Genomic DNA, 16,495 nt, shown 5'->3' on the forward strand with positions numbered 1-16,495 from the left:
CCAACTTTAGACATATAAATAAATAAATAGATGTGAACTTCCAGGTGATCAGAAAGGAAAACCACTGATAGGGAAAATTAAAGGCAGGTCTTACATGGTGTGTTCATAGCAACCCTCCTTCCAATGCCACTTCAGTAAAATGCTTAGCAGAGTGTACTGTAGGTAAAAAATGTGCATTTTCAGAATAAACACAGATGATGTAAGATTTCTTTTATAGTGCTTTAAGTGTTATAAATTCTGAAGATTTCTTTCTGTAATTGCTTCTGAATATGTCATATATAAAAATGAATTTTAAAACTTCGGAATGAAGTTGGGTTTAGGCTCCCAAATTTAAAAAAGTTTGGTATTTCATTGAAGCTTACCTGTTAATATAAAAATAAATCCTTGCTTTTTCTAATCCAGTGTAATCTAATTGCAGTTGATGAGTAAAGAGTCTCCAGTCTCTGTTGGAAATGATGCTTACGTTGACCTTGATCGGCAGGTATCTAAGACTAGATGTTTCTTTTCTTTCAATCAGAGCACATCAGTGCCTTGTCATTTTGTTTTATTAAGAAGTCTGCCTTTTTTCTTTAATCTTGAAAGGGTTTTGTGGGAAATTCAAATAGCAAGTGGAAAACTAATTTCAGTATTTCAAATCCTTTTGCTTTCTAAGTTGAGTTTATCCACTTTGTCTATTTAAAGGAGAGAAAAACTCAGTCTGGAACGCAAGTTCAGCTGTATGACGTAGTATAGCAAAACTGCATACTGGTGCAAATATTTTTGTCTTCAGAAAGAAAGATTAAAAAAGGGGGAAAAAAAAAAAGAAAACCCAAACACTAAAATGTAGTGTTTGAATAAAACTTATTTTGCCAGTTCCTAATTCCAAAGTCAGTTTAAAAAAGCCCCATGGATGTGGCTCAAAAATCCTTGAAGCAGTCCTGAGAACTATTACAATGTACAAGAGAAGTTTTCAAATAGAATCCTGCCCTGTCTGACACATTTAAAGAATATGCAAACCCAATTATTTTTATACTATCTTAACTTCATGATAACACTGTCCAACTTCTCAGTATTTTTCTAATTGAGAAGTATAGTTCATTGGTCTTCCTGTGTTCCTCCATTGTGCTTTCTGTGCAGAAGTAGGTAAATTCTGGCAGATGGAATTAATTTTTGTATGTCAACAGGCCTTGAGAAATAAACTTGGAAAAATGAGATACGATGATGCTGTTTGAAAAGGCCCATCTAAAATTTGTCATATATAACAACACAGATATATATCTCTAGATATATAATATGCATGCACCTGTTTTGTCAGACCAATTTTCTTGTAGCTGTGTTTTTTGTTACATTAACTTGCATTCATATGCATACTTGCAAGATACTTATCCTTGCACATAAAGTCTTTGAAGGGTAGCATCTGAATATTTCACACTGCTTACAAGGTTCAGTGCCCTTTTTCAGAAGGCTAGGCTTCTCTCTCACCAAGTTAGTTGTATTCCTGTTTTGCAGTAAGACTAGTTTGCAGTGACTAGAGAGATTTTACCCTAATTGTCCATTCCCTGTATTTCACCATCCGGTCCTTTCTGTATTTGAAAAGTAGATTGAAAACTGAAATTACGCACTCTTTGCATCCGTAAAGAAAAGTGGTATTGACAATTTTTTTCAGCATACAGAGTTGATGACTTCTTCAGGACCAAGTTCTTCAGGATATTTTGACTCAATTCATAATAGATGTGATAATTCTAATGTATTTTTGTAAGACCAAATATTACTTTTTACTGTCACACAAACTAAACAGTAATCATATATGCTTCTTTCATTCTTTATAAGAGCTCAATTGCCTCAGTTTTCAAAAAACTAATGTATTACCTAAATGTAAAAGTAATTTCACAGTCATGTACTTCAGAATATTTTAGACACTTCACAGAAAGTGGTGAAGATATAAATGTTTGTTGTTTATGACAGCTGAAGAAAACTACAGAAGAATTAAATGAAGCACTAGCAACAAAAGAAGAAATTTCCCAGAGATGTCATGAGTTAGATATGCAGGTAGGTTTGCTATATTGTACATATTAATTTTGAAGTGGGAAAGAGATGTGTTCATTTTTAGGCAGCTGAAAACAAGAAATATAATGTGCAAACATAATTTTTAAAAGAGATGAAAATTGAGCTGTAACTATTTTGCTTTACTTGTGGTAGCAGAGTGAATTTCATTGTTTCTTACCTTGATGCAATGTTGCCAGTGTTAAGATGATTCATACCAGCAAAACGTTTTTCCATTCAGGTGGGAAGGGATTGAGCTGGGTGTTTCAACTCTTGCATTAGAGAGCTGAGAGAGTTTATGCTGCTATAACAGTTTCAGTTAAGAGTTACATTCCAGTGAGAAGCTACTGTGGGTCTTATGAGCTGTGTATTGATTTAGAATACACCTTTGTGTAAATCAAGTGTACATCATCCAGAAAGGCATTGCCATTGCAACCCCACTTTGGAGTGTAATTCAGGCTTTTGCCAAGCAGTTCAGTAACTGTTAGAATTAATGAAGCTGATTTGTGTGTGATGACCGCTTTTGGTGTATCTGATGATTCAAGCTCTTATTGAAGCATTTCCACTTGTTGAGATGTTCATATGCCCTCTCTTCCCCCCCTTCTCCTGTGTGTTAACTCTGTATTAGTTAGTAATATATGAACCCATGCTTCAGGTGTTGTTTGAGTTGCACAAACCCATAGTGCTGCACTACTGCCTGTTTTCACACCACTGGCGGAAATTGAGTCATCTTACAGACTGTGTTCCTGTTTTGTAGGCATTGTTTCTTTTGAAAATCAGTTATAAAAGCTTTAATGGGGAGGGCTAGTTTTATTTGTTGTGAAAGTATGCAGACTTTGTTGTAAAGGTAGTTATCTTTTGTGATAACTATTATGTTTTCTTCAGATACTCATGTGAAATACAGTTAATAGATTTACCATACAGAAAACGTTAACAGCCTGTAATGTTGCAATCTGTTGATTACATCACGTAACAATTGAATGGCTATTAATGTTATGATATATTCTTGTGAAATGTGATTATTGAAACCTTTCTTTTCATTTGTGGGTTGTGTTGATACTTTATTATGGACATTAAAAAAAAATGCTCTCTAGCTGGATAGCTCGATTATTCCAATTTATGCTTTTATTGCAACAGGTTGCAGCCCTCCAGGAGGAGAAGAGCAGCTTGCTCGCTGAGAACCAGATTTTGATGGAACGTTTAAATCAGTCTGATTCTATTGAAGATCCCAACAGCCCTGCAGGTCGTAGGCACTTGCAGCTGCAGACACAACTAGAACAACTCCAAGAGGAAACATTTAGGTAGAAAAGCTACACTTGGTTAGACTGTTTGTTTGTAGCTGGCAGCAGACATGACGTGCATACTTCCAGTTTTGCTGACAGTTGTGAATTAGTATAATGGGTGGTATAACTACAGCAGTAAAGTTTTTACAGTGATGTGTTATAATTTGCCTCTTTACAAGCCAGCATTAAAAAAAAAGATGTTTTCTTAATGCTGAAATGCTGTATACATGTCACTCTCTACTCTGTGAAGTTACTTTGAATTGTTTGTGTGCAATCATTTCACTGATGTTTTTCAAAATCAGTGAAAATCAAGAGTATCATGCTTTCCTTTATGTATGTTATTCTGACTGTATTTTTAAGATGTAGGAATTCTTAGCTGAAGGTTTGTTATGGGCAGTACTACAGGTGATACTATATAGCAAAATCTGTCCTTCTCTGAGTTTAAAAACAAATTGTTTTGTATCTGAAAGATGAAGGTTATCTGCAAGTGAGCTTTGCATTTCTTCAACACGTGGAAATGCAGTTCCTCTTTAAATATCCTTCCTGGTCCTTTGGACTGTTGCTTTCAGGCTGTGTAAGCCTACTCTGCTCAAGAAAGCTGATCCACTTCAGCAACAAGAATGAAAAGATGATGTACTTCTGTGAGTGAAACAATGGTGTTGCTTTACACTGCCATTTTTTCTTCTCTTTGTTCTCTTCTGGTTGCCCTTTTCTAATTCTTAAGCCTGCTGCCATGTAACATTCCTTTTTCATCTGTCCTGCCATTTTTCCACTTCTTGCTAACCCTGCATGTTCAGACACACCCACTTCCTTCATTTTTCTGAAGAATGTTTAGTGTTTCTCTTTCACAGCAGCTCGTGCCTGGTTTTATTCTTTCTATACATCTACGCTGTAAAGGAATAATGTGATGTTTCTCCGCTGTTCCCTTTTATCTCTTCTTATTCGTCTCCATGGTCTGGAATGATTCCTACCTGAGTCTGTTATTAATTCCTGTTTGACCACACTTTCTCCCTGTAGATATCTGCACTGCCTGTTACTCTAGTTTTGGGTTCGAAAGGTCTTCCTCCAAACCCTGTTCACCTGTGAGACTCATCACCCAACCTCCTTTACCTCCTTCCCCTGCCTTCATGGCTTGCGGTTTCAAATGGCAATTTGTGTGTGTTCCTTCTCCAGCTCCACCTGACCAAACAGGGTATCTGTACAGCTTAACTGATGCCCAGTGTGGTACAGCAGTTTTTCTCCCAGTCTTGCCTCTTTATGTCCTTTGACAGTTCCATTCTATCAAGATCTGACTATTTGTTGTATAGGGTTTAGACGACCTGCTGACTATCCTTTGTCTCCAGAGTTGTAGGTTGTTTTTGGACACTTTGAACCAATGGATAGAATACTTTTTATAATTTTAATTTCAGATCGAAATCACAATAGGACTCCATGTTCTAGGTTGTGTCCTCTTCCAGTTGCTCAAAATACTTTGAGAAAGTTTCTCTTAATTATTCCCTTTGTTCACTACCAGGTTAATGCAGGTTTGCCTGTGTATGCTTTATGTAAGTAGTTCACTCCAGAAACTTTGTTCTGAGCTCTTTACAGGCTAAGTAGATAAATAAATGTATAACTTCTTCAGAGGTACTGACAGGCACAGGATCTTTATAAGTAAGTAAGTAAATAAATGAAGCAACTTTGAGAGATCTACAGCTTTTAGAACATCTGACAATTCAGTTCAATATTGTTGAAGGTGTATAGGAGTCAAACAGCTGATCAGAATCTTAGAATGAAGATGTCATGTTCCAACTCTGTTATGCATCACGATGGAAAAAGGTGGAAATTTCTGCTTGAGCTTCCATTGTGAAAAATTACTGTGACAGATGAAACTCAGGATTTGCATGTCTGAGAACATACATTACCTTATGATCTTCCAAATATAAAGACTGATGTCAAATTGGGACCATTAAAAATTCAGTTTGCTTCTACATTTTTGAATAAGAACATTGGGTTGCTGTTCTCCTTCACTGCACCAGAAGGCAGTTTCATGTGTTTTTAGAGAGGATGAGGAGCAGGAAAGGTAACTGTGGCTCAAGCTGAGAATTTGTTTTCTGTTTTACTTCATTTCTACAGATTAGAAGCTGCCAAAGATGACTATCGAATACGCTGTGAAGAACTAGAGAAGGAAATTGCTGAATTGAGACAACAAACAGAAGAGCTTACTGCACTGGCAGAGGAGGCTCAGTCTTTGAAGGATGAGATCGATGTACTCAGGTAAACTCTGTTCCATTAACCCTTTTCAAACTAGTAACTTTTAATCCATATAATTTGTTTATTAGCTTTTGTTTAAATAGTTTTAATATAAGATACAAAAGCTTTCTTAATGAGAAGGCTGTTTTGGATCCACCAGTTAAGTATGCAGTCCACCACACAATTCTGCTTAAGTAGATTACTTATTTGTTATGTGCCTAATCAATTACTGTTAGTAATCTTAGAAAACCTACACCATCTCATGGTCATAACAAGTCACCTACTGGTCTCTTGAGTATTCTTTACTCACCTTTGTTATGACTTGGTCATCTGTTCTCATCTGGGAGCTAGACCCTTTCTTTTCTTGCATTTGCCTTATTTGGTCTTTGGCTGGTGCTTTTGTTTCATCGTATGATGCTAGTATGAACATCTGTTACAGCTCTCTATTCCACTGGATTTTAGCACCCAAAGTTGTCATGATTTGATGATGCTAGGGGTTTATAGCGTGAGGCAGCCCCTTTTACTATGGAACGTTACTCTTCAGTGGTGGCGTCTTGCTGCCATGGGCCATTCAGAACAGTTATCCGCTACCCACCTGTGTCACTCTTTCTAGCAAGTCTAGCAAGACTTACTTTAATACTACCTTTTCTAATTCACCAGCAGCTTTCTACCCAAGCTATGTATGTCTGCCTCCTCTGTCATTAGTATCAGGCATGAGCCCATCAGGCTGCATAATTCCATAAACTGTGTGGACAGCATGGCTTCAAAGAGAGAGGCTCTGCACTTCAGTGAGGATTAAGGAGATGTGGCTTGCCCCAGTGTCCTATAGACTGACTGTCAGTTCTGTGGGATTCTCCAGATTTCACAGGAAATTGAATCTGTAGATGGTTTTGTTCTAAAATGAAACTCGGGACAGTTATAGTAGCGAGGCTGTGGATAGTTGGGGTAAGGGCTGTTGCTGTCCTGGCAGTGCACTAGGTGAACTGAAAAACTCTGAAATGTTAAGAATGGAGCCTGATGTTTTGGGGTTTTTTAGAAGGAATCCGGTTCCAAAGCTGTTAAGGTACTTCTGTGTCACCAAGTATATGCTGGCCAGGAAATGGATCTTTATGGTTTTCTTCCTGGCTATAATTGAAACAGATTGAAGGGCAGAAAATTTTATTCTTTACCCTTGTAAAATGTAGGACTGAGGATTGATTTGGAATTGAAAGTAAATGGGTGGGAGTGAAGGTGCTTTAACTATTATTTTAAGATTGGAAGCTGATCAGGCATCTGTATTACGAAGAGTGATAGTGTCTGAAAGTACCTCCATTAGCAGCTCTCTGACTTGACAAATAGTTATGGGACGGAAGCAGACAAGTTAAAACTGAAAACATTAGTAATGTGAGGATATGACTGCTTTCTCATCCTCCCCATGATGTCCCAGAATGTATTCTTCATTAGGGCAGAATACTGAGGAAGCATCAGGACATTTCAATTTTGTTAGTTTTCAGAGTACAAATTTGATGCAACTGTCCCTCCAGGCATTCTTCCGATAAAGTAGCCAAGTTAGAAAGCCAGGTGGAGTCATACAAAAAGAAATTGGAAGACCTGGGTGATTTGCGTCGACAAGTGAAACTCTTGGAAGAGAAGAATACAATGTATATGCAAAATACTGTGAGCCTGGAAGAAGAACTAAGGAAGGCCAATGCAGCACGCAGTCAGCTGGAAACATACAAGAGACAGGTAAGAACAGACACCATCAATGCAACAGTTCTCTGTAGTGTTCAACACTTTCTCTTCAGAACATGGCTAATATTTCAAAGTAAAAAAGAAATTATGAACAAACAGCTACTCGTGTTTAGAAGACTGCCATGTTTTGTGGGTACTACCTTTCTTCTCCTTTCTTCCAATTCTTACCAGTATTTCACGTTCACATTAGTTTGCCAATAAGCAGTATTTCTTACTTTTAAAAAATCAGCAGATAAGTTTATTCTCAAATTATTCCTAATGTATATTCAGTAGTGGGGCTTGAATTACAGCCTCTGCTTTCAGAAAACTTATCCACTCTTCACTTACCAATTTTTAACACTGAGGAAAGCACCACAGCTGAGGTAAGTGGTTAAGCAACCTCTTGTTTGTTAAAGTTCTGGTTAGTTTGATATGTCTGTATTTGTCCAGTTATGAAGAGAGTAGGATGTGTATCATCCCTGTTGTGTATATGGATGCAGCAGAATACAAAATGTGTCACCAGCACACTCTCTGGAGTGAAAGGCATCTGTTTATCCTCCTGCTTATAAAAGTGCCATGTGATCCTGTTTATGTAAATGTGGAAGATGTGCTTAATCTTCTCTCTGCTTCTACACTACATCGACATGACATCATCCTGGGATTCTTGTTACAGGGCCAGACAGACCCTGGTTCAGTAAAGCAGTAGTGCCTGCACTGTATTTCTGCCTGCTCATAAGCTCTAATGATCATGGCACAGGGGTCCCTATATGTCAGCTTACAGCAGAATAAAAATACAGAAACAACCATGAATATCACTGCAAGCCTGGGAGCAATGTGTGTCCGTGAGACTTGATAGCTTTTTCCCTGCACTTGGCCATCTTAGTCTTAAGATAACCAGCTGCAGCCTCTATGAGCTAATTGTAAGTACAGAACTCAGACAAGAACAATGATGAAATAACAGACAATTGAAGGGTAAATGTAGAAAGCAATGGCCTTTCACATATGAGTAGTATCATGTTTACTGGTAACAAATATTTCACTCCTTAGAACAACTGAGCATGTGATGTAGTTGTGTAACCTCGACATCTGCATCTGATTGTTCTTACTTCACCAACAGTAAGGATGTTGGAAGGGGCAGTCCCATCATTTGTGCTGCAAAAGTACTCCTCCTTTTATTGAACATTCCCTGTGTTTTATGGATAGGATTTCATGTCTGAGGAGCTGTTGATTTGTACAAAACTGTTCTGCTGGATGAGACTGGAGTAAACCTCAGGTGTCTCGTATCAGATGTGAGTTTTCATCACCTGACCACAGTGCCTCAAAATGAACCAACAGTGTGTTTGCCTTCAGTGTCTCCAAGGCTAGGCTTCTTTTGAGACCTGCCTCTGAATCATCAACTGTCACAAGATTAATTTCTCAGAATCTTAAATTGTGCTATAAGAGTTAAGCCAGGTGTAAGGATTCTGATGTTATCTCAGAGCTGAGCACAGGTGTGCCCTTGTAGTGGAATATGTCTTGTCTGGTGTGTGAAGGGTCCAACCTCACTTGTGATGATGCCGTCAGAGGAATTATTTCTTTGGCTGAGAAGCCCTGTGCTGTGCAAATGTACATGCTTAGTTTAAACTCCTGTAGTTGTCTGCAAGAAAATCGTATCTTCACCCCACCCAGCAGTTTGTGTGAGATGAGGTTAGTCATGATGTGTTGTGCTGGGAGATGTAACAGCATTTATTTGTGTAAGAGTTTTTGTTCACAGCAAGCACAAGCATTTTTAAAGAAACTTTTTGTTGCAGCATGAAAGACTGAAATGTGAAGACTTCAGAATTATTTTTTGTAATTTTAATTCAGCCCCTTTGTGCATGTGCATTCTGATAACATTTTTAACAGTGTCTGGCTTTTCTTTGCTGCAAAATTCCTGCTTTACTCATTCCACACATCAGATAATGCTCAGTAAATGTGATGACAGTTAATTATTTTTTTTTTACTCTTTCTTGATACCATGTAGCTATATATCTTTCTTTGCACTCCCAAGTCCTGATGCAAGACAATTTATTTCCTGCAAGGTTTTTCTGCATATCATTACCATAGCATGAGTGATTACAAACATTAATGCATTTGTTTCCATTTGAGGTGAAAATATACCTGTTTTGCAAGTCGGGGCACAATCACGAGGAAACGGGTGAAGGCCTGCATTTTTTTTACCTACAGTTTTTCTGATAGCCCCAGTGAAGGATGTCACATCTGAGGAATAAAATATTTTCATAGCTAACATTTTGATACAGTTTTTTAACCTGATAATTTCAGAAATGACGGGCCTGACCTTTTTTTTGCAGCTTTAATTTAAGAACAGCAGCAGCAAAGTCCTTCTCTAAGACTTAAGATCATGCAGATTTCTATTTCTGGTAGTTATTTTACTATAGCTATACATGTTGAAAATAAAAGATAATTAGAAAAAATAGGCAGTCTTAATGTAATATGGTTACTGCTTTGCTTCACAATTTAAGTTAATCACTTTCTCTGTAATCTGAAAGCCATGAAAAAGTCTTCTTCTGAATTGCTTCAGAAGCAGATGAACATCTTCAGCTGAGTCTTCATTCAGCTTTTGTGTTTGCAGGTCAGTTTTTATGCAGATTACTTGCTTCCCTGCTCTCTGCATTATGAGCTTTACTCATGTTCTGAGAATGAGCCTTTTCTGAGAGGCTGTGAGTTTTGAAAAGGCAAGCCTTCATTGATTTGCCTCTCGTTCACTGATTGTTTCTGCTCAGCTTTCGGATTTCTGCTCATTTAATTTTCAAAAGCCCTTTACTGATCTGCATTTGAAGGTATACATGTGATTTTGTTAGCAGTGTTTCCTTCTGAAGTAAGGAACTTCTGAACTGTTTATGAGCGTGTGGCTGAATCTTTAGTACATTAAAAATTATTAGGAAAATCTCAGGTTAAGAAACCTTTCCTGACTGCATAAACTGGTGTTTGACTTCTGAGTGAGGCTTGCGAAATAGAGTTTACAAAAGGTGTAGATAATTTGCTTTCTTCAGAGTGTTTTTTTTTCCTTTTCTCTAGGCTTCTCAGAAAGCAGGACATTTTTTCTACTTTTCCTAAGCTCTTTGATCCATAGAATAGCTTTTATCTGTAAACCATGCTTGGGCTTAAATTCTTCATTTTAGATGCTTCACAGTTTTTACTTCTTGTGCCTGTGCTAAGACCAAATATTTGAATGCTGTTGGTTTTGCTGAAACAGAACAACTGGATGAAAGCAGTTTTTAGTGTGTCCTATAAGTAACTATTTAACTTGTTTACAACATGACTCGTGGTGCATGGTAATTGGCTACTTTGTCTTGTGTATTTTGTTTTAATATTAATATTTGCAGACAAATTATTGATTCTTGTTCTCACAGGCAGTTGAACTACAAAACAGGTTATCTGAAGAATCCAAGAAAGCTGATAAATTAGATTATGAATGCAAACGACTGAAAGAAAAAGTAGACAGCCTCCAAAAAGAAAAAGATGTAAGTGCCAAAGTGTTCTTTTTTTGGTAGTAGTGATAGCAACTTTGTGTCCTTTATAACACAGAGGTATGGTAATTATAGCTAGCCATTTACAGCAAGCTTTTTAAATTAGGAAATCCTTTTTCACTTAAAATTTTCTAATGTTTGTGTAGAAGATCTTTTTTAAACCTAAGAGCTGTACAGCATGTAATAAAGTGACTGTACAAAAACATATGCAACCCATTTTTAAGAGGAAAAGCCTTCCTATCTCACCATTTACCATGAGAAGGTTAATAAATACCTAGGGTAATTGTAATGTATTCTGAAAAACTGTTTAAAGTAGGGTTTCTGCAGTATCGTCCTAGAACTAAACTCATGTTGCATTTTTTTCTGAAGCATTCTTTGAGGTACCATCAGCATGTTTCTCTTCATGGAGTCATGACTACTGCAGCAAGAAGATTAGGAGTTGTGTAGTGATGTGTCCCTTGTGGCGATCTTGCCTCTGATGACAGCTCCTTGTTAATCTGTCTTGTATTGCCATCGTGGAACACACAGGATGGATACCAGCCTATTCCCTTCCTCTCTGTTGTTCGCTGCTAGTGACTCTGCAATTAATTGCTCTGTCTTCTTTTACCAAGATTGATCCTTCAGACTTCCCTTGCACACTGTTTTCTCACCAGTTTATTTCAACTTGTTTCTTAGGAGTCTATACGCAGGTGCCTCAGACTACCTCAAACCAAGGCCACCACTTCGAGTTAACAATTTCTTAGGCTTGCTTTACGTGTAAGTCTGTCTATCCATCAGTCAGAATCTCTATAGGCTCTTCCCTCAATAGTCATACTTCCTGTCCACTTCTTTCCAAAATTTTCAGCACCTGCACCTGATTACCATTTGAACTGAAAGTTTTCAGTTATTTTCTATTCATAGGTTCTTGATTTCTGTATTTTTTTAATATTTTTCAACTATCGTAGGCATTTGTCCTCAATATCACTTCCATCTGCCCTTCAGTTCAGATTGGAATGCCCATAGTAACTGTATTTGTTCTAAGTTTTGGCATTCTTTCCTGCTCCGTATTTAAAGTTTGGTTTTGAGTTTTTTTGTGTGTGACAATGGTAAGGTTGTGTCTGTGGCTTACCCATTGCTTGGTGGACCGTTTCATCTTGCACAAAGGATCTGAATTGCAGGCCATTGTCGTGTAGTTTTGTTTTAAATGCTGCTGCTGAGGCAAGCAGCATTTTTGGGGGGGACAAATGTTATTTTTCAATACATTCTTTTGAATGGATATGCATCTATGAGAAGTAGATTTCAGCTGAAGTCTCTCAACAGTTGAATTAGTGAATCCTTACCCGTGTTACCTACTTTTTCTGTTCCCTGTTGTCACATACATATCAGTAGTGTTGCCCACCACAGCTCACAAGCTATATAGTGGTACGTTGTCAGTTATATTTTGGAAACAGTTACTGAAATAGATTCTGTGCTTGCCTTTATGTTTTGGCAAAGTGTGGTAGTGTTTTTGGTATCTTCAGCTATATAGCTTGGAATTTTACCTCTGTGCGGTGTTTTATGGTAAGTAGTAAGATAATTTGATGACTTGACTTTGTCTGCAATGTACAAGTGAAGCCCTAGAGCTTTTTCTATTCATTAAAATATCCTGGCATTTGACAAATCAACTTGGTGTTTTCTAACTGATGACAGCAGACTGCAGAATCCTTGCTTTCAGCTGCTGAGTTGGAGCACTCCTCTGTGTGTCTCTTCTTCTGTAGCATTTATGGTAAAAAGTCTTTTGACCTGCGGTGTGTGCAAAACAGCTTTCAGTGCTAACAGAATGTACAATTCACTCAGATTGCACTGACAGTTGCACCTGGCAGGATTCAGAAATATAGCAGAAGCTTCTGTTCACCTCACCAAAATGTTCTTTGCCAAAGTGATTCCAAGTCCTGGATCCATGTGGGCTGAAATGTAAAATACATCTGAATTGAACTTAATAGGATGAAACGCGAGGAGCTGTCAGCCAGCACCACGCCATACCTACAGAGACCAGTGGTCTGTCCTGGACCATTTAGTAATACTGGATATGTCTCATTCTGGAGCAAACTACAACTTGGATCTTTACATATTTGACATTTTATCCTCTCACTTTTGAATCTTGGGAACCTTCTGGACTAAAAGTTGATGCTACCTGTGGATTCTTATTTTTTGCCAAAACGTGACTCATGCCAAATCAGGAGAGTATTTGGCTGATGTGACTGAAGAGCCCGTCTGTGTAGATCCCAAGGTGGTCCAGTCCTGTTCTTCTCTTCTCTTTAGACTGAGCCTCAAGTCACTATTTTTCTTCCATAACTAAGATGCTAGTGAATGCCAAGGCCAGTTAACAAACAGGAGGAAGGGCATATGGAAATACTGCTCACACTTCCACTGTTGAAAGACAAAGAAAATTAAGTTAATGCAGTTTTTTATGATGACTGTGTACTCAGCTTTTTTTTTAATTTCACTCCTGGATATACCTTGGTTTCTTGGTGAGAGTCTCTTAATTCACTTCCCTTTCCCTTAAAATCAGTCTCGATAAGGGGGAAAAAGAGGATGGCTGAGTGGCCCCAGTGGATGCTGTTTACTACCTGGTACCAGAGCTTTGTGTCACTAATATCTTGATTTTTGTAAGCTTATACCCTGATATTTTTACCCCCAGAAGTGTAATAACAAATAACAATCTTTCTGTTCTTGTGCAATATATAATATTTATGTTTTTCTGTTATGCAGTAGACTGAGATTTTTTTATTTGAAGATCATCTCTAGACTTGTATTATATTTTTTTGAAGTGTTGATGGCAGTGCCTTTTGGTTACTTGTGTACAGTTAAAGGTGGATTATAGTGCTGAATCTAATACTCATTCTCTTTCCAATTATTCAGAGATTAAGAACAGAAAGGGATTCTTTGAAAGAAACTATTGAAGAGCTTAGATGTGTACAAGCTCAGGAGGGTCAACTCACCACAACAGGTAAAGGACAAATAAGGAGATTAAATGCATCTTTTCTGAAGTTTACATGACGTCTCTGGAGAGTATTGTGTGTGCTTTTGTTTAGCACAGAATGAATGTAAGCTCTTCTAAGATCAGTAGTGAGATGCTGCTTCAGCTATTCATAAATCTGTAAGCATTTGAAAACTATAATTTCTAATTTTCATTAGAGAGGTAAGTTTTATCATGTGTGTATGATGTTTCATGTGTTGCAGTTTATTTCTAGGTGTTATACTGCACAGCTTTGTAGATCATTGATAAGCTAATGAACAGAAAATACACCACAAAATTGCTTCAGAATGAAGACAGAAATAATGATTATTCTCACAATGAAATTGTGCTTGTCTCTCTCTCTTGCTGTAGCCTGACTTAGTATTATTTTCCATTGTCTAGCATTACTCTAAAACTGTAAACTTCAGAACTATGTTTACTTCTGGTCTTTTTAAAGAAAGTTACTGATCTGCTTGCTACATTTTTTACTTAATCCAGGACTGATGCCTCTGGGAAGACAAGAGCCTTCAGACAGTTTAGCAGCAGAAATTGTTACTCCTGAAATAAAGTAAGCTAATGTGTGCTGTGTTTACTAACCTTCACAGTATACCCATAGGTGATTAGTTAGTTTTCACTGTTAGAAAGTTTCTGCAATTAATGGTTGCAATTTTTCTCTCTGTATTTCTGCAAAACAGAAGCTGTTATGCTTAACACAAAATGCAGTTGACTTTTTTTGAGTTTGTATTGTGCTCCTGAGAGGGGATAAAAAAAAAACAACACCAAAAACCCACAGGGAGCAGAATAGGGCCCCCATAATCCAAGGGGAAATGGGTAGAGACCTGCTACATCACTGAGGCACACACAAGTCTATGGGACCAGATGGGATCCACCCGGGGTACTGAGGGAGGTGGTGGAAGTGTTCACCAAGCCACTTTCCATCATTTACCAGCAGTCCTGGCTAACGGGGGAGGTCCTAGTTGACTGGAGGTTAGCCAGTGTGACACCCATCTACAAGAAGGGCCAGAAGGAGGATCTGGGTAACTACAGGCCTGTCAGCCTGACCCCAGTGCCAGGGAAGGTTATGGAGCAGATCACCTTGAGTGACATCATGGGGCATATACAGGACAACCAGGTGATCAGGCCCAGTCAGTATGGGTTTATGAAAGGCAGGTCCTGCTGACAAACCTGATTTTCTTTGACAAGGTGACATGCTTAGCAGATGAGGGAAAGGCTGTCGCTTGGCTTGCCTTCGTGGGTTTGCAGGGGTGTGATATAATCAATCTGCTAGGCCGCCCCATGTTTATGTTTCAGCCATCATCCCCCATACCAGAGAAGCTTTAGCCTCTTGGCTTGTTTAATTGCATCACATGTTTCACATTCATGAATAACCTGAGCAATAGCGTCCATGGTCAGGTCCACCCCTTGGTCACGAGCCCATATGTATGTGGCATCTGTCCCTTGGTGGCCCGAGGTGTCATGGGCCCACTGGGCTAAAAGCAGCTCACCTTTATGTTGCCAGTCCACCTGCTTATTGTATCAGTGTTCTTCAGTGGCTTGACTCTGGGGTGCGTGGGCTTCTACATGACACACTTTAACGACCAAGTTGTCTAACTGGGCAGTAATATCTTGCAACAATGCTGCAGCCTAGAGGGGTTTGCCTCTCCACTGCCAGTTGCTCTGCTTCCACTGCTGTAGCCACCCCCACAGGGCATTTGCTACCATCCACAAGTCAGTATAGAGGTAAAGCACTGGCCATTTCTCTCATTTAGCAATGTCCAAAGCCCAGCTGCATGTCCTTTACCTCTGCAAACTGACTCGATTCACCTTGGCCTTCAGCAGTCTCTGCACCTTGTCATGTGGGACTCCACACAGCAGCTTTCCACCTCTGATGTTTCCCTATAATGTGGCAGGACCCATCAGTGAACAGGGCATATCGCTTCTCATTTTCTGGTAATTTATTATACACAGGGGGCTCTTCAGCATGTCACCTCCTCCTCTGGTGATATTCTGAAATTTTTGCTTCTTCAGGACAGTCAATGATCACTTCCAAGATTCCTGGGTGACTGGGATTTTCTATTGGAGATTGTTCTGTGATCGGGGCAACCCACTTACTCCATGTAGCATCAGTGGCATGATGTGTAGAAGAAACTTGGCCTTTGAACATCCAGACCAGCACTGGTAGTGGAGGTGCCAGGAGGAGCTGTGCTTCAGTTCCAACCACTTCTGAGGCAGCTCGGATTCCCTCATAAGCTGCCAGTATCTCTTTTTCGGTGGCAGTGTAGCAGACCTCGGATCCTCTATATCCCCAACTCCAAAATCCTGGGAGTCGACCTCGGGTCTCCCTTGGATCTTTCTGCCAGAGACTCCAGGTAGGGCCATTCTCACCAGTTGCAAAGTAGAGCACATTCGTTACCTCTGGCCCTGTCCGGACTGGTCCAAGGGCGACTGCATGCATGATCTCCCGTTTGATCTGTTCAAAGGCTTGTCGCTGCTCAGGGCCCCATCTGAAATCGTTTTTCTTATGAGTCACTTCATAGAGAGGGCTTACAATTTGGCTGTAATTTGGAATGTGCATCCACCAGAAACCCACAATGCCTAGGAAAGTTTGTGTTTCCTTTTTGCTCGTTGGTGGGGACATAGCTGTCATTTTGCTGATCACGTCCATCGAGATATGGCAACGTCTATCTTGCCATTTTACTGCTAGGAGCTGGATCTCCAGTGCAGGTCCCTTAACCTTACCTTGTTTTATGGCAAAACTGGCTTTC

The 16,495-nt window shown here is 39.0% G+C and overlaps 1 protein-coding gene across 1 annotated transcript; it reads left to right on the forward strand.

The window, feature by feature from the left end:
• Positions 1 to 418: 418 nt before the first annotated feature.
• On the forward strand, positions 419 to 14,308 carry LOC104510911 (protein Hook homolog 3; the record flags this gene model as incomplete). Its single annotated transcript, XM_010153311.1, has 8 exons — positions 419 to 481; positions 1,945 to 2,028; positions 3,160 to 3,323; positions 5,418 to 5,558; positions 7,058 to 7,259; positions 10,637 to 10,747; positions 13,634 to 13,721; positions 14,229 to 14,308. Coding segments are annotated over 8 exons (927 nt in total), but the record flags the coding sequence as incomplete, so codon positions are not given.
• Between the last annotated feature and the right edge of the window lie 2,187 nt (positions 14,309 to 16,495).

This window comes from Eurypyga helias, unplaced genomic scaffold (assembly GCF_000690775.1).
Source record: "Eurypyga helias isolate BGI_N326 unplaced genomic scaffold, ASM69077v1 scaffold38136, whole genome shotgun sequence".
Taxonomy (NCBI): domain Eukaryota; kingdom Metazoa; phylum Chordata; class Aves; order Eurypygiformes; family Eurypygidae; genus Eurypyga; species Eurypyga helias.